This window comes from Protopterus annectens, chromosome 5.part1 (genome assembly GCF_019279795.1).
Source record: "Protopterus annectens isolate FY-2018-M chromosome 5.part1, PAN1.0, whole genome shotgun sequence".
NCBI lineage: Eukaryota > Metazoa > Chordata > Ceratodontiformes > Protopteridae > Protopterus > Protopterus annectens.
In genome coordinates, this window is record NC_056736.1 from 751,652,362 (window position 1) to 751,677,361 (window position 25,000).

Sequence of the window (25,000 nt, forward strand, 5' to 3'; positions counted from 1 at the left end):
TTAAAAAAAAAACCCAAACCCCCCCCAAAAAAAAAACCCCCCCCCCCCCCCAAAAACCAAAAAGGGGGGGGAAAAAAAAATTTAAAAAAAATAACCTTTTTTTTTTAATTTCCTTATTTAAAAAATTTTTTTTTTTTTAAAATGAAAAAATAACCCAAATTTTTATTTTTCCCCCAAAAAAAACCCCCCCCCCCCAAAAAAAACCCCCGAAAAAAAAAAAACCCAAAAAAATTTTTTAAACTTTTCCCCAAAAAAGGTTTTTTGGGGGGGGGTTTTTTTTGGTTTTTAAAAAAAAAATTTAAACCCTTTTCCCCCCCAAAAAAAAAAAACCCTTTTTCCCCCAAAAAATTTTTTTTTTTTAAAATTTTTTTTAAAAAAAAAAAAAAAATTTTTTTTTTTAAAAATTTTTTTTAAAAAAAAAAAAAAATAAATTTAAAATTTTTTTTTTTTTAACAAAAAAAAAAAAAATTTAAATTTTTTTTTAAAAATTTTTTTTTTAAAAATTTTAAAAAAAAATTTTAAAAATTTTCATTTAAATTTTAAAAAAAATTTTAAAAAAAAAAAACCCCCTTTTCCTTTTTTAAAAAATTTTAAAAAAATTTTTTTTTTTTTTTAAAATTTTTTTTTTAAAAAAAAACCTTTTTTTTAAAAAATTTTTTCCCAAAAAATTTTTTTTTTTAAAAAAAAAAAAAAATTTTTAAAAAAAAATTTAAAACCCTTTTTTTAAAAAAAATTTTTTTTTTTTTAAATTTTAAAAAAAAAATTTAAAAAAAATTTTTTTTTTAAAAGTTTTAAAAAAAAAGGAAAAATTTTAAAAAAAAATTTATTTTTTAAATTTATATTTTAAAAATTTTTTTTTAAATTTAAAAACCCTTTTTTTTTTTTAAAAAAAAACCTTAAAAAAAAAAATTTTAAAAAAATTTTTTAAATTTAAAAATTTTTTTTTTTAAAAAAATTTTTTTTTTTAAGTTTTTTTTTTAAAAATTTTTTTTAAAAAAATTTTTTTAAAAATTAAAATTTAATTTAAATTTTAAAAAAAAAATTTTTAAAAAAAAAAAAAAAAAACCCCAAAAAAAATTTTTTAAAAAAACCCCAAAAAAATTTTTTTTAAAACCCCCAAAAAAATTAAAATTTTTTAAAAAATTTTTTTTCAACCCCCAAAAAAAAAAATTTTTTTTATAAAAAACCCTTTTTTTAAAAAGGAAAAAAAAATTAAAAATTTTTTTAAAAAAAAATTTTAAAAAAAAGGGGGGAAAAAAAAAAATAAAATTTAAAATTTAAGGGGGAAAAAAAAACCCCCCCCCCCCCAACCTTTTTTTTTTTTTCCCAAAAAGGGGAAAAAAAAAAATTTTTTTTAAAAACCCCGGAAAAAAAAAAAAAGGGAAAACCCCTTTGGGTTTGGGGGGAAGGGGGGTTCCTTTGGGGGGAAACCCCTTTTAATTTGGAAAACCAAAAAAAAGGGGGGGGAAATTTTTTTTTTTTTTTGGGCCCCCCCGGGGGGGAAAAAAAATTTAAAAAACCAAAAAAACCCCCCCCCCAAATTTAAGGGAAAAAAATTTGGGGCCCGGGGGGGGGCCCCCCTTTTGGGCCTCAAAGGCCGGACCTCCAGAATCAAGGAGGTCACTGGTCTAGAGGCCACGATGGCACTGGGAATTCCAGCAGCCGATGCTCCGAGGAAGACTAGGCACGAAGCACCCAAAGCCAAAGTGTTCCCCTCGGGCCCGGCTGAAGAGGTGGCAGTACCAAACCCTGAACGGAGGACAGGGTAGGAAACACAGTCGAACCGAGAGACCTCGAAGGGGTCTCTGCTCCGACCGTATGGCTCCGCTTTGCTCCACCACTCACCGACTCCAACGGCTCGAGGAGGTTGGAGGAGGAATCGAATGTGTTGGAGGGGGATCGGCTCGAAGCTAACTGTGCTGGAGCGAGACCAATTTAGTAAAAACTGGAGATTGGAATAGCCTCTGTATCACCCTATCCAGGTCCGAATCAGAAAGTCTCGATGATTTAGAGGAGGTAGACAATCGAGAAGACTTTCCTCTCGGCTCCGAGAGAAGGGGACGGCTCGAAGCAGCTCCAACGCTATCGGCCGGGTTCCACCACAGCATGAACCACCATCGGCGCGAAGGAGCTTTCTTCGAGCCGAGGGGAAGAGTCTGAGCTGCACACCTTCCACCGGCTCAAGCCATTGGAACCGATGGAGGTGATTCACCTCTCGATACTCAACCCGCGGCTCAAAACCAATGGAGCCGAGGCAGGAGGTATCGAGGCAGACCTCGACCCTCGGCCCCAAGTCAGTGGAGCCGAGGAAGAAGTCAATTTTGGCTTTTAGTAGTAGACGGCTCCGACGGACTTGTCGGAGCCGACGATCTTTTCTTTTTGGAAGCAACAGGTGGATCCAAGGCTTCCTCAAAAGAAGGTTTAATAAGCCCTTTCAAAATTAGCTTGTTCTGCTCTTGAAGAACTCTAGAGGAGAACGCATGACAGACGCTACAAGTCTCTTGCAGATGTTTCGGCCCCAAACAATAAACACAGACTGAATGGCTGTCTGTAATGGACATTTTATAACTGCACCGAGTGCATTTTTTAAAGCCTGACTTTTGTTCCTTAGACATAATACAGGCCCTTCAACAAGTAAAATTTTATGAAAATCCTGACTCTACCACACAAGTATAGCACTATAAACAAATTGCGCCAACTGAAAAGCGCGAGACACACTGGCGCGAGTACTGAGGAAAAAAGGTTTACCTCACAACAAACAGTCACAGAGAAAACAAGTTGAACGGCCCAAAGCCCTCTAATTTAAACGGGCTTGGCCCGAAAAACAATTAACCAAAAAGTTAATAAAGGCTTGATAGCACTCAAAGGTAGGGCAAAGGCCCTCTAACTTAAACGGGCCTTGCCCAACTGAAAAAAATAAATTACCAGAAGACAGTCAATCACACAAAATATATCAAGTAATAAGGAATAGCTGTTAAAACAGCTGTTTGGTTAATATAGACAAAAAACCCCCAGGTCAAAGACCAATAAAGGTAAAAAGAACCACTTAGCTCCAGCCAAGTCGAGACCACGCCCAGCTTGTGCGGCAAACGAGATCTGGGGAAGCAGGTGTAGTGCATCCTGGGATAGGGAGTAGCCCAGCCAATGAGAGACTTCGTGCTAGTGTATTAGTTGCCGAGTCGGAGCCGATGGATCGGCTCCGAACCCATCTGTTATGAATGTAGGCGAGATAGGATCCCATTACATCTGGCAATTTAAGGCCCTAATAGCCAAGGTTGCAGAAGTTTATACCTACTTACCCAATCTATCCAGCGCCCTGGAATCTCTATCAGAGGGGGTAGGGTTTTTGGCAATAGTAGCCTTAATGCCCTTGGGTCCCTGTGAAATGGTCTCAGGATCCGCAACAGGATTTTTAAAACGAAACTTGTGAGAATCAGGAACCCTGTAATATCTATCAGGTTTTCTGGGAGCAGGAGGTAAAGAGTCAGGGGCCAAGCTAGATTCCGAAAAGGCATCATCAACAATGTCTAGTACAGGAGGGATAGCTAAAGGCCTGTGCTGGGGCAGGTGTAAGAAATCCCTAAGCCTCTTTTTAGAATCAGAGTAATCCTGGCTTTCTCAACGAAAATGCTCCCTAAGAGTATGCAAGGTTTCACCAAAACAGAAATCCTCTGGGGGGGGGGGGCGCAGAGGGAAGAGAGTCCTCTACATCAGAATCCTCATAGGTAGATAAGGGTAAATCCTGGTCAGAGGAAACAGAAATTTCAGAATCCTGGTCAGAAGTATCATAAGCAAATTCAGTCCTAGGTCTCCCAGAGGGGGAAGGTTGGCTTCCCCTGATTAAAGTAATAATGTCCTTCAGCCATTCTTAACATTTGTTTTTTAGGCATAGAGGCCTGACCATACTGTCTGGGCATCAGTTTTCTAGGCATGGTTCGAGTTTTAAGCCTTGAAGAAGAAGATGGCGTCGGTTTAATATACAAGTCAGTAGGCCTGAATACACCCCCAGAAGCCGGTGCCTGCACAGCGGCTCCAGACCCATCCAAGGTAGAGACATCCGCAGGTTCCACAGTTGAAGTATCTCACGGCATACCGGCCTCCGAATGGGTCTCAGTAGAGGCCTATGAATCTGAAGTGGCGGGTATCAGGGGATGTGAAAGTGCCTCACTGAGTACCGGCGAACTGGCGATTGGCTTAGGAGAAGAGTCGTTGGCAGCTTTGGACCTAGGCGGCCTGTCTCTGTCTTTATCTTTGCGTTTTTTCGGAAGGTTGGTAGTCAGATGGCTTACCGAAGACATATCTGGATAATTGAACATAGTACCAAAATAGTTAGAAGCGAAAATATACCGACGACGAATAGTTCGTTGCTTAAATAAGGCACAAAACTGACAGCAAGGTACGTTGTGGTCAGGGCCTAGGCAAGGAACACAGTACGAATGAAAATCTTTATGAGGTATTTGCTTTCCACAAGAAATACAATTATTGACTTTTACTGACATCGGTTTAGAGCAAGAAAAAGTTTCCCCAATGGGGTACTTAGCTTTAGTTGAAGACTTCGGTTCTTAAACTCGAAAACAAAAATTTTATGAGTCTGCCAACTGGCACTTGCGAACTGCTTCTGCTTCGGGCACTGCACGGCAAGAAAGACTGATGTAATGGTGTCGGCTGCATGCTTTATACCCCTGACTACCTGACATCACGGAAGATGAGACGGCAACTGACACAAGACCCAAGACTTTGATAATCAGGCCGACTGAGGGCTACTGCATGCAGATAAGTGATGACTGCAACAGTGAAACACAAACATCACCACCTGACATGTACTAAACTCAGCATCGTGTCACTTAACTGTGTAAAGAGACAAGAGATTACTTCCTCAAAACACAGTGGCAACTCTGGTATGACGCTTATGCTTCTCAGTGTGACTCGACTTTAGTGGACGGCTAAAGAGGTTTCAAGTTGATTTCTTCGGTGTGTAGGATTACTGGTAACAGAAGAGGGGCTAAAGTAGCCTAGGGACGTTTCAGGTGCTGAGCTTAAACCTGCAGTCTTAGTCCTAGTAGTAAAAGAAACGCGTGAAACACTGTTTTAGTAGTAGGGCAGGTCTCCACCCCTGCACTCCTACAGCTGCTTGCATTGCAGACTTCACTCTAATGTGATAGAGGATGTGTGCTACAACAAACCTAATTCAATATCTGCAAGCATGTCCTGCACTTTGGACTACATCAGAATACCTCAGTTGTTCTCCAGCCACCAGAAGCAATCAGGAATTTGGTAATCATAAAAGAACCAGTAATATCTGTTAAGAACTAAATAACTATCCTTAGATGAAAAATACTTCTTTGAAGTGCAACAGTTTTGAGGATCTAAGGAAATGTGGATAACCAAGCCACAAACGCCTCATGTCTGCCTATGAGCAGTACCTTTATACAAACAGTTTTGTAAGTCCTATGTGGTGCAGCCTGCTATGTTTACAAGTAAACAATTGCAAGCTGCAAAATATTTATAAAAAGCAATTTATATCTTAACTGTCTGTCTCAATGCTCAGAAATGCCAACATCTACACCATTACCTTTGTAACTTCCAGTACCTCAAAACCCTCTGAGGCAGTAATTTCTGGGAGGCCATCGGGATCAACTGCCTGGCATTTCAAACTGCCATATAAAGTTGGTTTCCCTGAAAAAAAAAAAAAACACATGATATAAGTAGCACTTAATTCTTCCTTAAACAACAGACTGAGATCCCAAGTGTCTAGTCATCTGTGAAAATAATACAGCACAGAGAAAGCGGAGTGTTCACACAGCACATGCTGAAGTCACATGGAAGTGAATGCCACAAAAAGTATGTTTAATTCAGTCTTCCCAATGTAATAGAAATGACTCGCACCCAAAATGCAATGGGATTATGGTTCTTAAAATGTATAAACTGCAAACTTCGATAAAATATAACGTGACGAAAAACAGCTACTTGTACCTACTTACTCACCTGGCATAAGGCTGCAACTACAGATGAAGAAAATCACACGGAAAACGTTTTCTGAACAAGCAGGGATGCTTTCCCTGCTAGCGGCATTAACATTAGCACTTTGTATATGAAGCATGAGTCCTCCGAGCACTGGGCACACTGGCACAGCACGAGTCCTCCGAGCACTGGGCACACTGGCACAGCACGAGTCCTCCGAGCACTGGGCACACTGGCACAGCACGAGTCCTCAGAGCACTGGGCATACTGGCACAGCCTGAGTCCTCAGAGCACTGGGCACACTCGAACAGCACGAGTCCTCAGAGCACTGGGCACACTAGCACAACACGAATCCTCAGAGCACTGAGCACACTAGCACAGCACGAGTCCTCAGAGCACTGGGCACACTAGCACAACACGAGTCCTCCGAGCACTGGGCACACTGGCACAGCACGAGTCCTCAGAGCACTGGGCACACTGGCACAGCACGAGTCCTCAGAGCACTGGGCACACTGGCACAGCACGAGTCCTCAGAGCACTGGGCACACTGGCACAGCACGAGTCCTCAGAGCACTGGGCACACTGGCACAGCACGAGTCCTCAGAGCACTGGGCACACTCGCACAGCACGAGTCCTCAGAGCACTGGGCACACTCGCACAGCACGAGTCCTCAGAGCACTGGGCACACTCGCACAGCACGAGTCCTCAGAGCACTGGGCACACACAGAACAAGTCCTCAGAGCACTGGGCACACTAGCACAACACGAATCCTCAGAGCACTGGGCACACACAGAACAAGTCCTCAGAGCACTGGGCACACTCGCACAGCACGAGTCCTCAGAGCACTGGGCACACTCGCACAGCACGAGTCCTCAGAGCAATGGGCATACTCGCACAGCACGAGTCCTTGAAGCATTGGGGTTACACTGTACAAGTCCTTTGGCATCACAACTGTTGTCATAGCAAGTCACAAAATAGCATACTTTATAAAGAAGACAATACTGTTAAAAAAATGGACATCTGATATCCATCATGTGGCTGCATGGCAGACTTCAGACACCATTAGAAGTCACCATTGGCTAGCTAGCTGCTTCAATGTCCTACCCCATGGCTGGATTACAGACCACTGACTAACTAATCCATTACTTAAAGATGATAGGAAGGCTTATTACCACAGACATTTAAGGCATGTATTCTCCCAGCCAGACAGAAATAATGAGAATTTATAAATAGGTAAACTTCTTGAATTCAGAAGAGGGGAGAGAAAATAACAGGCTGCCACATTTATGTTTAAATCCTGGACAACATAACAGAGATATATTTAATTTCTTCTGTTCCTCCCCAGCCAATCACCTATCCACTGCCATTTGCCTTGGCAGCCCAGTCACTTCCCTCCAATGGCTGACTAGTGCATCTGCCAGTGGGAGGAGCCATTGCCTTAGCAGCCCAGTCACCTCCCTCCAATGGCTGGCTAATGTATCGGCCAGAGGGAGGAGTCATCCTAAGCAGCTCAGCTCTTACGATGCTATTAATCTCCCATAGTACAGCTCAGTAACCCCTCCAGTGGGACGAGGGGGCATGCATCAAGACATTGTTCAGTCACGTACACATCTATCTTCTCAAGCAGCCCCACTTACCATGTTTCCAGTCTCCAAAAGACAATCACTAAAATGATAAGTACCCTATGACAAACACACTCTCCCTCACACCTGGACACCTATGAGAGCCAATAACAGATGCTGTATTTCATCCATTACATCCAAACCCCTCCAGCGACCCAGCCACTACTCTAATCCAGGTCAGTTGGGACGCAGACAGCCTGCTGTAATGGCAGTGCAAAAACCGCATGTAGTGATCCTAAGCACCACTGTCTGCTGACAGTCTTGGACTTTACCCACCTAATGTTCTTTGGTGGGAGTCCATATAGTCTCTCCATTGACATCGCAGTGGAGCTGATCCAATGAAAAAATAAAGTGTGTTCTGTCCAGTTCCACAAGGATTGCAAAAGGTGTGCTGTAATAGTTTACAACTGTCTCTCTGAAATAACAAACGTGAACATTTTAGAAAGATGTAGTAATTATGCTCAGCTTATTCTGCATAACTGTGTTCACACAGTCTCTTTCCTGCTCATCTCAATGCACGTTAATATGATTTGTCTTTTTTCTCAAGTCAATATAATTTATTCAAGTTCTCAAACATATCATTCAATCATACAATTTAAACAAGTGTACATGTGAATAACTTAACTGTCTACTTGAAATCTCTGTACTCTTGCCTAAAAGGCCCAGGTTATGACAGAAAAGGATCTTCAGATCAGCCCACGTACCAAGTTAACAAATAGCACATAAGAACACTTAGGAAGCTGCTTTTTATTTAAATGTGATAAAATGATGCTGTAATTAAACCATTTCTATCCTAAATAATACAGCAAAGTTATCAGTTAAATCAATATAAGATGTCCCATGGCTGTTCTGAAATTTGGATGCAGTCAAGATTCACTTAAATGTAGTTTGTTAAACATAAATACAATATTTTCTTTGTATAGCCATAGAAATGGCACCATGTTAAAGCAAACACTTACAAGGAATGTTTCAGTAAACATGAATAACCTTCAGTCAAGAATACTGACAAGGTTAAAATGTGCAGTGCAAACAGGCTAAGAAACTTGTCGGAAATTTATAGGGTTTTGATATTTTTGGCATTATTAGAAGAGAGACTTCGGACACAAAAGTGAGTCAGTTAATTAGTTCAGACTGATACGAAGAAAGTCACTGCAGCGCAGTCCACAGAAGTTTAGCACAGACACTGCAGAGAGAGTGCAAGTCAGGTCAAATATTCACCATTCCAGAACATTAATAACATTATTCAGGAGAAAAGAAATAATTCTGAGTATAATGAGCGCAGAAGCGACAGACGTTACAATTCAGTCTACTTCAGTTTATCAGCACTGTTAATGGAGACAGTAAGATTCGATTTGGATATTTTTAACATCTACCTCCACTGAACATAAACCATTCTTAACCGAAGTAGAGTTTATGCAAACTTTTATTCTGACAGGTACAAGACGATTTGGCACATAAAGGAGAGACTGGCACCTGTTCAGCACAGTTCTGGGTAATTAAAAAATAACATTCGTTCCAACCTCATTCTAGTTTCTTCCAGTTATTTTCAGTTTATTACGGTATTCTAAAGTCTTTTCAATTCTAATAGGTTTATATGTGATTACTACAAAAGTGGTCAAGGAAAAGTACAGTTTTGTACCTACCATAAATGTAGATGTTCGAGTGCTAATACAGCTGCAGTCATAACAGATGGGTTCTCCTGCCGTCAGGCGGGTCCTCGGTCGGCCGAATTCCAAAGTCTAGGTCCGGCGTCGGTTGTCGTCGCTTCTTCCCTGACGTCAGTGCGACAGGGGTATAAAGGAACCAGCCGATGCCATTTTCTTCAGTTTTTCTTGCCCCAGATGTCAGGTGCCCCCAGAAGGAAGGCAATACATAAATTTGTGTAATAAAGCAATGCAATATAATCAAAATACAGTAGTTGCAAGCAAATACACCATAAAAGAATACCCCAATCAGGTTGTATGAGGAGGTGTTAGCCAATAGGCCTGTCCCAAGAGGGGAAGGAGGGAGGGAAACCTGGACTGCAGCTGTATTAGCACTCGAACATCTACATTTATGGTAGGTACAAAACTGTACTATGTTCATCGTGCATACAGCTGCAGTCATAACAGATGGGTAGAATCCCAAAGCTAAGAAAGGGGTGGTAGGCACTAGGTGGAACTAGGAGGAGCTAGGATGCCCTGCAAGACTGCAGTGGCAAAGCCTGCTCTGGTTTTGGAGTATAATGGTAGGTGGTAGTGCTTGGAGAAGGTATGCACAGAACTCCAAGTGGCAGCTTTCAAAATATCTTTGGTAGGAACTCCTCTGAGGAAAGCTGCAGTGGTGGCTGTGGCCCTTGTGGAGTGAGATCTGATGCCTGTAGGTACAGTTTTGCCATGAAAAGAATAGCAAAAGCATATGCAGTGGGCTATCCATTTTGAGATTGTCTGTTTGGAAATTGGCTTTCCTTGAGCTCCTACAGCATAGGACACAAACAGCTGTTCTGATTTTCTGAAAGGCTTTGTTCTGTCCAAATAATAACGAAGTTGTCTATGGATGTCCAAGGAATGTAGTAATCTCTCCCCTTTGTTTTGAGAATTAGGATAAAAGGTAGGTAAGTGTATGGCCCGATTCAAAGCTACCTTGGATACCACTTTAGGCATAAAGGACGGGTTGGTCCATAAGGAAACTCGGTCCTGATGGAAGATGATAAAAGGCTGCACAGCCATGAGAGCTTGTAGTTCTGAAACTCTACGAGCTGAGGTAATAGCCAGAAGGAAAGCTGTTTTCCAGGACAAATATTGCAAATCTGATGAGGCAGCTGGCTCAAAGGGAGGCAAGGTCAGTTTTTCCAGAATGAAATTGAGATCCCAAGCAGGTATTGGTTGCTTCCTTGGGGGTCTAGATTCTTAGCCCCTCTGAGGAACTGTCTTAAGAGAGGGTGAGAGAATAAGGGTGGATCAGTGTTGTATTCTGCAGAAATGGCAGAGGCGTGGATTTTGATGGAGGAGAATGAAAGTCCACTGCTTAGCAGCTCAGCTAGATACTGTAGTATTTGAGGTAAATTCAGTTTTCCGGGATCCTGGCCCTTTTTCTCATTCCAGACACAAAACCGTTTCCATTTTGCGGAGTAAGCTTTTCTAGTCGACGGCCTTCTGGCCTCCAAAATGACATCCTGCACCTCCTTGGAGAGTAGGGTCTGTTGTGATGCTAAGGAATCTTCCATGCGGCTAGATTGAGTGTTTTAGCTGGCTGTGAAGAGTTTTGAAGCTGTGCTGAGTCAGGAGAAGAGGCATTAGAGGCAGGGTCCATGGTGGGGAATGCGTCAGGCTCCTCAGGAGTGGGTACCAGTGTTGTCTTGGCCAGTCTGGAGCAATGAGAATCATCTTTGGTCTGTCTGCTCTGGTTTTCAGTAGAACTTTGGGCAGCAGAGGAAGAGGTGGGAAGGCATAAACTGTCATTGATGTCCACTCTCCAGGCCTTTGGATGAAAAATCCTTGAGCAGAATTTTGTCAATTGGTGATTTTTGTGGGAGGCAAAGACATCTATGTCTGGCCTTCCCCATGCTTGGATTATTTCTGTAAAAACTTTTGGATGCAACTTCCATTCATGTGGATCTGTCATATTTCTGCTTAGGTTGTCTGCCAGCATGTTTTCCTTGCCTGGCAGGTACTGTGCTTGTAGCTCGATTTGTAAGTCCATGGCCCTGTTCCAAAGTGACATGGCCAGTCTGCATAGAGGGTATGAATGCATTCCTCCCTGCTTGTTTATGTACCACATAACTGTGGTGTTGTCCGTTCTTATCAATAGTTGGCCTGGTTGCAGAAGGTCTTTGAAAGTTATAATAGCATTTATTACTGCTAGCATTTCCTTTTGATTGATGTGAAGGTGCTTTTCTTTTTGGGACCATTTGCCCTGAATGCACCGATCTGTCATGTGCGCCCCCCAGGCGTAGTCAGAGGCGTCTGTTGTGATGACTTGATTTGCTTGAGGCTTGCTGAATGGAAGACCTGTGTTTGTTTGGCATGCTTGAGCCCACCACAGAAATTCCTTTTGAAGACATGGAACTAGTGGTATTATCGTTTCTAAACTGTGGCTGTGTTGAGACCATATGTTTTTCAGGTACCATTGAAGTTTCCTCATATGCAGCTTTGCACATGGGATTAGTAAGATGCAAGATGCCATGAATCCCAGAGCCTGCAGGATTTTCCTTGCAGTCAGCCAGGTGCAATTTGCTAGTGCTCTGAAGTATTGACTTAGTTGCCCCTGCTTCTCTAGCGTGAGGTAGGCCATCTGGGTGTTTGTTTCCAAGTTGGCACCCATGAAAATAATCTTCCGAGAGGGTATTAGCCTTGATTTCTTTTTGTTGACTGTGTATCCCAGAGTGTTCAACAACATTATTACATAAGCCAGATGTTTCAGGAGAATGTGCTTGCTGTCCACTTGATCAGGCAGTCGTCCAAATAGGGGTATATTTGTATCCCTTGAAGTCTGCAGTAGGCAATTAATGATGCCAGGCATTTCGTGAATACTCTGGGTGCAGTAGATAAGCCAAAGGGTGATGCAGAGAATTGATAATGGGTTGAACCTGCAAGAAATCTGAGGTATCTTCTGCAATTTTGTCTGATTGGGACATGCATGTATGCCTCCTTGAGGTCCAATGTTACCAGCCAAGACTCCATTGCCCAGCATGGGAAGAAGCTGCTGTAGAGTGAGCATCTTGAATTTTGGTACGAGTAGAAATGTGTTTAGGATGGATAGGTCCAAAACAGGTCTCCAATCTTTTCCCTTCCCTGGTACCAGGAATAGTCTGGAATAAAAACCTTGACCTTGTTCGTGCGTAGGTACCTCTTGAATTGCTTTCATGTCTATGAGATCTGTAATTTGCTTTTGTGTCTCTGCCCTTTGATTGTGTGGCAGGTTCGGCATGCCTCTCATTTTTGGAAGGGTGTGAAAATGGAATCTGTAACCTCTGTTTATAATGTCCAGGATCCATTTGTCTTTTGTGACAATATGCCAATTTTTTGAAAATAATGCCAGTTTTCCTCCTAAGGGGGCTGCCATTTGAGTCTTGCTTGGCATGCAAAGGGGAAAGTCATTGGGTTTGCTTTCTGAATGATTACGAGTTATCCTCACCACCTCTTTGCGCAGGAGCTTGCCATTGTCTGCCTCTAAACGATCCTTGGGATTGTCCTCTGCCCCTCGGGCGCCTGTATCTACCTCTTTGAGGTCTGTCCGTGGCTGTAAAGGACCTATTTTTGGAAGGCCAATTTCTACTGAAACGTGGGGGTTGTACCTGTAGAAAATCCTTCACAGTTTGCATTGATTTAGCTTTTTCCTCCATTTTCCTTAATACCTCCTCAGCATTAGCACCAAATAACACATCCTTTTGTAGAGGGACATCTAGTAATTTAGCTTTGACATGATCAGGCAAGGTTTGTTCCTTGAGCCAGGCATGTCTACGTATGACTGATCCTGTAACAGCAGCTCTACATGAGGCCTCTAGAGCATCAAAACCACATTGTAAGTATGCTTACCCACTTGTTCTGCACTATGCATCAAATCCTGCAACTCCTTCAAGTCTGGTTGTTCAGGTTGTGACATTTTACTTTTCAATTGTGATAACAAAAACTGTTGGTATTTTAACATATGGAACGGACAGTTTAAGGCCCTCATGGTTAAGGTAGCCGAGGTATATATATTTTTTCCCCACCTTTCTAAGGATCTGGAATCTCTCTCGGAAGGTAATGGATTTTTAGCAGTGGAGGCCTTAATTCTCTTGGGGCCCTGTGAGATGGTTTCTGGGTCAGCAGAATGGCTTTTGTATAGAAACTGGTGCGGGTCAGGAACCCTGTAGTACCTGTCAGGTTTGACTGAGGCTGGAGGCAGAGAATCCGGGTTAAGGCAGGCCTCCGAGTAAACATCATCTAGGATGTCCAAGACAGGAGGTATAGCCAGAGGCCTGTGCTGAGGTAGCAAGAGAAATTCCCTAAGCCTTTTCTTGGAATCTGAATAATCTTGGCCTTCCCAGTGGAAGTGTTCCCTTAAGGTATGCAAAGTTTCCCTGAATGAGTAATCCTCTGGGGGGGGATACAGAAGGAATGGACTCCTCTGCATCAGAGTCTTCAAAAGGGGAGTAAGGATGTTCCTGATCATCAGAGTGCTCTGAAATAATGGAGCCCTGATCAGAGGAGGGGGATTCTTCCTCCACTCTGGGCCTTTTGTCTGGTGGGGGTTGAGAACCCCTGATAAGAGTAATTAAATCCTCAGCCATTTTAAGCATCTGTTTTTTAGGCATGGGGCCTGGAGATGGGCCCTGTGTATCTTGTCTCTTAAAGTGCATGGCTGTTTTAGACTTAGTGAAAGCCTTGATGGAAAAAGAAGAGGAAGGTCTGAAGACACCTTGAGTGGAGGTAGACCTGTCCACATTGTGAGGTTCAACGCCAAGAATGGCTTTGGTATCTGTAGTCGGGGTGTGGGCCGAGGAGCCTGCGACCTCGGGCACAGTAGACACTGCCAATGAAGTGTCGTCGGTAGTCAGGGGCTGCGTAGGCGCCTCGCTGAGATCCGGACCACGTGTAGTCGGCTTTGGCGTGGTGTCGGTAGAGGCCGCGGACCTCGTGTGTCTGTCTTTATCTTTGCGGTTTTTTACACAAAACTGGAGTCGGAGTATCCGACGACATAATATAGTTAAATGCTTTCCCAAAATAATGCTGGGCGAACTCCACCCGACGCTTAATAGTGCGTTTATTGAATGTAGCACAAAAGCGACAGCCCGAGACATCGTGGTCTGGGCCTAAACAAGGTATACAGAGGGAATGGAAATCCTTATTTGGTATTTGCTTCCCACAAGAAATACAATTGTTAACTTTGTCTGACATCGGTCTGAGGCAAGAAAAGTTTCCCCAACGGGGTACTTAGCTTTCAAGAAGACTTCGGTTTCAAAATTTTTCGTAATTTCAGGAGCTGGCCAACCGGCACTTGCAAACTGCTTCTGCTTCGGGCACCGTGCGGCAAGAAAGACTGAAGAAAATGGCGTCGTCTGGTTCCTTTATACCCCTGTCGCACTGACGTCAGGGAAGAAGCGCCGACAACCGACACCGGACCTAGACTTTGGAATTCGGCCGACCGAGGACCCGCCTGACGGCAGGAGAACCCATCTGTTATGACTGCAGCTGTATGCACGATGAACTTCAACAGAGGACCTAGTCCGGTTTCCAAATTGCATCATCTTGTTAACTGAGAGTCACACCACATGCAAATGAAGGCCACAGAAATCATACCATGGATGACAGGAAGTAGCTTGTTAACAACTCTTATCCTTAAATCCTCTCTGCTGCCATACTAATAGATAAGTAAACAACAGCTGTATTAAGCAAAGACACCAAGTACTGAAATATACTCAGTGATTTTTATTTTTTCTCATTTGTTAACTAGATAACCCACTTGAAACACGTGTCACTTTAAAAGGGCAACTCAGAAGCACTGCATGGTTAAATGGCTTGCTCAGAATCAACAGCAGACAAATGGAGCTGGAAGGAATCATAGGTTATACGTTTGAACTACAGAAGCATCTCATTAACAGCTCAGAACCTTAATCCTCTGTGCTAACTGCTACACTTAAAGATCGTATCATGCCCTGTTTACACATAAGTATTACTATTTAGCAGTCCTTGTGTTCTCACCAAGATTAACCCTAACCTGTCTACCTCCACCAACCACCACTAGTACTGCCAGGATACAAGTCAAATAGCAAACTAGTCACCGTGGGGATCACAGTGGATCTACTTGACAGAGGCACTGGGAACGAAGGTCGGGTGACATGATGCCAGGGTAATCCTATGGGCTAGGCTTGTAAAGGCTCCAGGGCCATTAGCCTAGTACACACCTATGAACTTAAAAACCAACCTCCAAGTCCAAATTGGCCATATCTATTAAGAATAATCACAAGGCATTTTTCGCATATGTCTGCAATCTCAAAGGTAACACCCAAATCTGTTCTGAATCGGTGTCAATAACATCACATACACAAATGCCATAGATATAGTCAACCTGCTGGCAGACAGGTTCAGTGAAAACTTCACCACCCTGTTCCCCCATTAGTAAAACTAGGACATTCCCACCACCTGCCCCCCTCTCCCCTCATCACCAGGGAATAGGTCCTTAATATCCTCTCAAAGGCAAAAAATACAGTCTCCATGGGACCAGATAACATCCCTGACTGTATCCTACATTAACTCAGGCATGAGCTCTCAGCTCCATTAGACATCCTACTCCACCAAAGCCTGAACACCAGCTTCGTCCCAGCTGAATGGAGAACACCCACTGTCATCCCTCTATGCAAAGGTGGAGCGTCCACTGACTCAGGCAATTATAGGCCCATCAGCCTAACTAGCCTGATCTACAAGGCCATGGAACGCATTATCGTGGACCTTATAAACAAGGACATTGGCAACCTCGAAACACTTGATCCCACACAGTCTGGTTTTGTCAATGGGACATCATGCATGTTAAACTTGGTCAACTTCTTTGAAACAGTCACCAAAGCCATGGATAAGAGGAAGATGATGTACACCGCCTACATTGACCTAGCCAAAGTCTTTGACACTATTCCCCACTCAGGCATAATGGATAAACTATCCCAGATAGGCATCAACCCATATGTTACCAGATGGGTAGCTAACTGGCTCACTGACAGAACCCACTCAATCAAAGTAGGGGATGCCACCTCTAGTAGTAGACCCGTAACAAGCGGTGTACCACAAGGATCGGTCTTGGGGCCTCTACTGTTTGGGATATACTTTTCTGAGGTGCAAGCCAAAACCAGTGGTATGTGGTTGACCAAGTTTGCAGATGAGTGCAAGCTGGGTGTTGTCTTAAATTCCTCTAATGATGTGTACATCCTCCAAGAGGGCCTTAAACAAAGCAATGATTCGTGCCAGAAGCATGGCTTTAAACTGAATGCCAAGAAATGCATCATTATCCCCTTTGGGGAAAATGACATCCCACTAACTATCACATTAATAACAACGTACTAAGCACGCAATCAGTTGTGACGGACTTGGGCACCCAGGTTGATAGCAACCGGACTTTTGACCACCACGTTGGCTCCATGGTATGGAAGGCTTTCTACATGGCCCACCTCATAAATAAGGGTACTTCATCTAGGAACAAGGTGGTCATAACATCCCTGTACTCCTCCCTTATCAGATCCATTATTGAGTACAATGCCCCCTTCCCTTCAGCATGTACCTTGCCAAGCACATGTAGCAGCTGGAGAGACCACAGAGGTTCCTGACTAGAAAATCCAAGGTCTCAAACACCTATCCTATACAGACAGGCTAAAGGCCCAGTCCCTCTACTCAGTGTTGTACAGACTACTAAGAGGTGACCTGTATCTGGCATACAAGGCCATTTCAGACCCGGCCTTGATGGAGTTTCTGCATATCCAAAAGACAAACTCCACTCGTGCAACCCGCACGCAAGGCATTAACCTGGTCTGTGACATTAACAGAACTTGTTGGCAGGACAGATTTGTATCCCAAAGACTCCCCCATCTGTGGAACAGACTCCCTCTCCATGTCAAGCAGAGTACCTCTCTAGCCCTCTTTAAGAGGAACCTGAACAACTGGATGGGAAACAGAAAATACACCCCTGGGATCCCACCTGTGTCCCTGCTGGACAGAGGAAACAGGTGCTGACTCTGAGGGAACATGGGCAAAATTCTTGGCTAGGCTTACAAGGGGCTCCGGGCCAATAGCCTAGTATCACCCTATGAACCTGCCTATCGACAGTCCATCAGCTTTCAATACCTCCTTTATGTAATGAAGAATCATATGGATCAGAATCCTGTCAGAGCAAACAATGGACATAAGCTGGAGCATGTATGTAACAGACCAGTACATAAACAAACCGAGAACAACAACACACACGCGAACACCAACACACAAGAGCAAACAATGGACATAAGCTGGAGCATGTATGTAACAGACCAGTCCATAAACAAACCGAGAACACACACGCAAACACCAACACACATGAATGGTATACTTAATTACTTATGTAACAGACCAGTACAGAAACAAACCGAGAACAACAACACACACGCGAACACCAACACACAAGAGCAAACAATGGACATAAGCTGGAGCATGTATGTAACAGACCAGTCCATAAACAAACCGAGAACACGAACACACACGCAAACACCAACACACATGAATGGTATACTTAATTACTTATGTAACAGACCAGTACAGAAACAAACCGAGAACACACTAACACTAACACACACGAATGGTATACTTAATTACTTATGTAACAGACCAGTACAGAAACAAACCGAGAACAAGAACACACACGCGAACACTAACACACACGAATGGTATACTTAATTACTTATGTAACAGACCAGTACAGAAACAAACCGAGAACAAGAACACACAATGGTATACTTAATTACTTATGTAACAGACCAGTACATAAACAAACTGAGAACAAGAACACACACGCGAACACTAACACACACGAATGGTATACTTAATTACTGACATATAATTACTGGGAAAGTCTGACTGGGTAGGAGCCCATTTTCAGCTCCTCCAAAAAAAGAAAAGGTCTATATTTTCATAATTTTCAATTCACCTACCTCTGTACCTCCAGAATGAAAGGAGGGCCTCTGGAGAAAACCTCAGACACAGGGTGGAAATGCAGACTATATAGAAAATTCACACCAGCCAGGATCTAAACCAGAGAATCTAGTGCTGTGAGGCAGCGTCGTCAACCACTCCATTACTGCGCCATCCTTATCCATTAAAGAAAACTGCACATTATAGGGTTTAGTATGTAATAAATGAAATATTATGTGCAGTACAAGATATTTCACCTATCTCACCATAAACCAAACCCTCATTTATTCCACTTATGCACAAATCCCAAAATTTACAGTTTATTTAAAAAGGGTCTATATTAGATCATCGAACGCTTAAAAAAGCAAACGCTGATTGATCGACCTAATTTAAGCGAAAGTTTACAATCTCAAACTGTCAGATCAGCGATTTTTTTCCCTGGGAAAAAAATCGCTGATCCAAAACACATACACACAACACAAGCACACCAAACAAACAGAAATCCACACACACACACCTAAAATCTGATACCTAACCCTACACGAAACTATGCACACACCACTAACTACCCACTTACCTTAACCCAAACCCTAAGGTCCGTCACTATCGCACACTCACCTCACCCGCTCCCTAACCCTAACTCGCTTAAATTCGCCCTAACCCTCATGTCCACTCAATCGCACACACACCTAACCCGAGCCCTAACCCTCACTCACCTAAATCTCCCTAACATTCACATCCACACAATCACACACTTACCTGAATCCGACCGGTAACTTTCCACCATAACACTGAAAATACCGAAGCAACAGAAATGGACAAACAAATTCTTTCCCTAAGAAAAAATTTGAGTTTCTGCTGCTTCGATATTTTGCAGTTTCGCGAAAATAAGTTCGATCAATCAGCGTTCGCTTTTTTAAGCGTTCAAGGATATAATATAGACCCTTTAAAAAAACGTGGACCACATCTCCCATTCATTTTAGTAACGTTAATGCTCTAAATATGGAAAACACACCCCTGCATTTCCTAAAGAACACCTTATACCTAAAATCATTACCCAGAAGTAAATATATTTACAAAAATTGACTACAACTAGCCAGTCAGAAAATGGCAAATTCAGGCAAAACAGACCCCAATTCTAAAAATACAATATTTAAACTGTAAATCTAATGAATCTAAAAATGTATTTAGTATCTTAGAACTACAGTAGAAATGTCTTATTCTTTCTTTTACTTCTATCCATTTAGCATCTTTATTATGTTCCACAGGATGTTCACAGATATTTCTCCAAAATGTATCCCTTTCTTCTTTTTTTGGTTTGGTTTCATTCCTTTTGCCTCATTTCCCCAATTCTCTATAAAACTTTTTTGGGTCGTTTCCACAGTTTCCTGTTCCTTCCCTTGCTGAGCAACTCCAACTGAACTTTTGTACTGGTTTCCTATGGAAGGCTCCAAATTATCTTTATATTGTAACTGAGCAGATGTTTCCAGCTCCGCTGATTTCTCCCTAATTTGGGGATCCATTGCTCTATCCTGCTGTGGTGTTATCAGAGTTAGATTTTCTCTACTAAATCCTTCACTTCACAGGTATACCATAACTTCAGCTTCTATTTTTTTTTTTTTTTAACTTTTACTTTACTAAATTTTCTGCTCTCCATTCCCTCTTTATGATTGTACTTTTTTGTACTGTGAAATTTTCCATATCTGGATGCCAGTTATGGGAAATTTCATGAATATCTTTGGGGCTGCCTTTTTTGTATTAATTAATTTGGCTTTCTCCTTTGAATAAATAATCGCACCATATCAGATCGCTCTCTCTTTCCCACATCCATATTTCTTTTTTATACCTTTCAAAAATGGATTTTGTATTTTATATTTGTACACTTCCTCAGTTGCTACTTTTTCCAAACGGCCCAAGGTTTATTGGTCTATATAATGTTCATAAATCTGTTGTATTAAACACAAATCTGCATTTGAAGCGTTTGACAGTTTTTCTCATGCAAGTATTTTCTTTCCTTTAATTTCTCTCAATATTTTTGTATACCTTCTGTCTGGAAATTCTGGTCTTCTTGCATAATAGTAACAATGCAGAATTTCTTATCCTCAATATTCCACTCTATCATCTTTATGGCTCTTTTTGGCCTATCATTTTTTGTGATTTTTGTGGACTACAACTTCCTTGTATAGGAGGGATAGTGAGAAAAAATCTGATGTGTTCTAAGATAAAAGGCTCAAGTTTGGATTTGTCAAGGGAAGATCATGCTTGTTAAACCTGGCAGACTTCTTCAAGACAGTCACAAGGGCCCTGGATGAGGGAAAATCTGTGCATACAGCCTACTTGGACATGGCCAAGGCATTTGACACTATCTCTCACTCAGGCGTCATTGACAAACTCTCTCAGCTACACATCAACCCTTATATTGTAAGGTGGGTTGCGAACTGGCTCTTTGATAGAGCACACAGTCAAAATAGGGGAATCCACCTCCAACAGCAGACCTGTTACCAGTGGTGTTCCACAGAGATTGGTCCTGGGATCTCTACTGTTTAAAATCTATTTGTCCAAAGTACAAGCTGAAACCAAGGGACTGTGGCTGACAAAGTTTGCTGACAACTGCAAACTGGGTACAGTCATAGAATTTCTAAACAATGTCAACATCCTTCAAGAAGGTCTTGCGCAAACAAATGACTGGTGCCAAAGTCATGGCCTCAAACTCAGTGCAAAACAATGCATTATCATCCCTTTCAGCAAAAGCGAGGTTCCTGCAAATTACCACATCAATAGCAATACCCCAAGTATGTACTCAGTGGTGAGAGATTTTGGCACTCAGGTTGACAGCAACCTTGATTTTGATCACCACGTCTCCAGAGTGGTAAGGGCATTCTATAAGGCTCATCTCATAAGCAAGGGCATTGCCTCGAGAAAAAGTGAAGTTATCACCTCCCTGTATTCTTCACTCATTAGGCCAATAACGGAGTACAACACCCCTTTTGGCATGTACCTTTCAAAGCACCCGCAGCAACTGGAGAGAACACAAAGGTTCCTCACAAAGAAAATTCAAGGTATTCAGCAGTTATCCTATGTGGATTGGCTGAAATCACTTGTCACTTTATTCTGTTTCATACAGACTACACAGGGGAGATCTCTGCCTTACATATAAAAGACAATCTCTGCTCCCTCTTTATTGAAAATGCTGCATGTCCACAAGTCAAATAGCACATGGGTTACTCAGTCTAAAAACCTAAACCTGGTATGAGACATTAACAGAACCTGCTGGAGGGACGGATTTGTCTCCCAAAGGTTACATCTTTGGAATGGACTCCCACTTCACATTAAACAAAGCACCTCACTGGCCCCCTTCAAACACAATCAGGACGACTGGATGGGTAACCGTAAATTCACCCTGGGGGCTCCATCTGTGTCCCTCTTGGACAGAGGGAAAAGGTGTTGATCATAGTAACAAGGGAAAAATTTGGCTAGGCTTGTAAGGGCCCTCTGGCCATTATCCTAGAACTTTCTATGATCCTAAGACAGATATAGGAGGAAGTATTTCATGGAAAAAAAGTGTGTGTGAATAGGACAGCCTTTCTCAAGGATTACTGCAAGCCAAATCAGTGGATGAATTCAAGAAAAGCACTTCAGAAAGGTATGAAAATATGCTATGCAGATTAGCCATGGTCTAGGGAAAGAGACTGTGTGTGACGTAGTGATTATAACGAGTCACCAGACTTTATGGTTCTGTGCAAAATAAAATGTTAATACAAACACTCAATGCAAAAAAATAAACCAGCAGCTATAGCATTTTGAAAAAAAATACAAAGAAAATATTGGGAGGACAGAGTACTGCACGCCAGCAAAGAAAAACTGAAAAACAACTGTGCAGCTATAGCAAGACAGATCAAAAATACACCGGGAAAATATTGGGAGGACAGAGTACTGCACGCCAGCAAAGAAAAACTGAAAAATAACTGTGCAGCTATAGCAAGACAGATAAAAAATACACCAAGAAAATATTGGGAGCACAGAGTACGGCACGCCAGCAAAGAAAAATGAAAAACAACTGTGCAGCTATAGCAAGACAGATCAAAAATACACCGGGAAAATATTGGGAGGACAGAGTACGGCACGCCACCAAAGAAAACCTGAAAAACAACTGTGCAGCTATAGCAAGACAGATCAAAAATACACCGGGAAAATATTGGGAGCACAGAGTACGGCACGCCAGCAAAGAAAACTGAAAAACAACTGTGCAGCTATAGCAAGACAGATCAAAAATACACCGGGAAAATATTGGGAGGACAGAGTACTGCACGCCAGCAAAGAAAACTGAAAAACAACTGTGCAACTATAGCAAGACAGATCAAAAATACACCGGATTCATTTCTGAAGAGAAAAAAAAAAGATTTGAATATTACATAAACAAAATGAAATCACAAACACAGATGCAATCTCTGGCATAGCAATATTACCTTTCTCAGTAAACTGACACCATCTCTAGGTGTACTAGGCCTGCTCAACCATAAAACTGCACAAGAAGCCTTTTTAAAAAAATGCACAGACGTCAACAGTAAATGTGATACTGCAAAATGAACGATCAACCCCTAAACTGCATTTCTACCACAATATTCACAACTTGATCGGGATTTTTTTTCACTTTTCAATCATTTCTTATGCAGGTAACTTCCCACTTCCAGTTCATTTGTTAACGGGATAAGCCTACACAACACAGCTGTCCCTATTCATAGGCAACCAGGGATCACTGTCCGTTAAAGTGACTTGCTAAGAGTCGCACAGTAGGCAAATGGAGGTGGCAAGGATTCAAATTTTGTACCCCTGGTTACACAAAGCAGCTTTCTTAATCCTCTCGCTAACTGCCAAATAGATTTTTTTGCCATGACTACAGAATATATTAAAATATAAAAATCAAAAATGACTACAGAATATATTATGTTTGGGAAATGGAAGGAGAGCAAATATGTCAAAAAAACAAAACAGAAATGTTAAGAGGCCAAACTCCACACAACTGTGACCTAAAGATCAGGAATGAACACCAGTCTGAGATTATGAGCCACAGTGCTGCCCCCCTCAGTGGGGCAGTAGATCACAAAGATTGTCAAAGAAACACAGCGGTGGTGCTGGAGAAACACAGCGGTGCTGGAGAAAAAAATATCAGGTTAACAGTTTTGACATTTTTAGAAAGTGAAACCATGAGCAGGTTTGACGATGAAAAAAATCACAACAGTTTCAGACACATGAAAAGCAGAGTTACAGCTACAGTAGGTTTTTGGCAGAATAATGAAATTACTGTGCCAATTAAGCTAAACTCTTTGAGCAGTAAACAAGGCTGCACAACCTTCACTTAAAGACAATATTAAATAAAGACCTGGAACTGTGTGCTCCTGAGGACTTCCTCTTTGTGCTCTTCTGGGCAACTAAACAGGACAGCTGCTTGAAGTGCTGACTTTTGTTTTTCTCTGTGTGCCTGTTTAATTGCTAGTGCATTGGGTTGCAATACATTCCACTGGAGTAATGCTCCACTCTGGATTGCCTCACTGTTCTGCTCATTTTCTGTCCTATCTCAACACTCATTCTAATCTCCTGTCCAACTCCCTAGATAACTCCCATAATACCAGCAAATATACAGTCTTTGGTTTATCCTAAACTGCTTGTCCTTAATGTTTAATTAACAGTTGCATTACTGATTGTAACAGCTGCATCTTTCCCCTTGTATATCAAACCCAGGGCTGCTCAAAGAATCTTTATTGGAGCGCATACATAATCTCTCTCTCTCTAACTGTATTCACCGCTCTGTCATTTACTTCTATTTCTCTTTAGTTCTCTCTGGCATTTCTTGTCTTCCTCCTCTCTGATCTATAAAACTTTATTCTTTGGGGTCAGAATATTCTGTTTGCTGACTGTTTTTGAAAGCCTCAGGAGGGTCACTCTCCTTCCACCTCCAAATCCTTCATATTTGTGTAGCCACTCCTACTTTTAACCTGAACCAATCACTCTCCTCTACATCACACAACCAAGATAGCAGCATATACACCACAGCTTCTTTCTGATATACTGCTCCATCACATTCACCAACTTTCTTATTTCTCCATCAACTCTCTAGAATAACATCGTATCCACAGCCTTACTCATCCAAAGCCACTGCTCACACCTTTCACCCAATTTCATAACTGAGGGGACAGATGGGCATCTATTTAACAATCCACATTACAGTATGGGCTACATCATCAGTCGGCCACAACATAAACCAATGGATGCAACAATCAGCAGCTAGCACTGGTCAACAAAGGTTCCAAGGTCAAAAAAGACTTAAGCTGAAGACCCAGAAGTTGACTGGAGAAAGAACAAGAGTTCAAGGAATTACTCAAGGCTCTAGCACCTCAGGAAGAACAGGAAATGGGTGGAGTTGAGGAAAAATGGCAACACCTTAAAACACCATATGTGAAGACTACAGAAGAGGTACACGGCCAAGCCACATATGGAAATAAGGTACACAGAAAAGCTAGTGGTGGAATGCAGAAGTCAATGAAGTCATCAAGAGCAAGGAGTGTAGGAAAAAGTGGGAGATAGAATAGACGGGCTTAGAAAGAATACTGGTAGGCTAACAAAGAGGAGAAGAGAGGAGCTGCAGTAGCAAAGAGCAAGGCATCACAGGCATTCCACCAGTTTTTGGAAAATGACTCAGTAGATAACACAAAAACTATCGGGCTGCAAAGTAAAGACAGAAAGGTAAAGCTAGTCAGACTCCCTTCATAAGGGATGCCAGCAACATCTGCTCACCAGTCCACAGACAAAGCA

The 25,000-nt window shown here is 42.1% G+C and overlaps 1 protein-coding gene across 3 annotated transcripts in view; it reads right to left on the reverse strand.

Moving 5' to 3' along the window:
* PAAF1 (proteasomal ATPase associated factor 1) overlaps positions 1–25,000 on the reverse strand; it is a 577,308-nt gene that overhangs the window by 514,350 nt on the left and 37,958 nt on the right. For 2 of the 3 annotated variants that reach the window (XM_044073392.1, XM_044073391.1), the window contains exon 3: positions 5,573–5,676. The exons of the other annotated variant lie outside the window; for it this stretch is intronic. In XM_044073392.1, the coding sequence (XP_043929327.1) occupies positions 5,573–5,676 (104 nt within the window). The remainder of the gene's footprint in view (positions 1–5,572; positions 5,677–25,000) is intronic. 3 annotated transcript variants of the gene reach the window in all.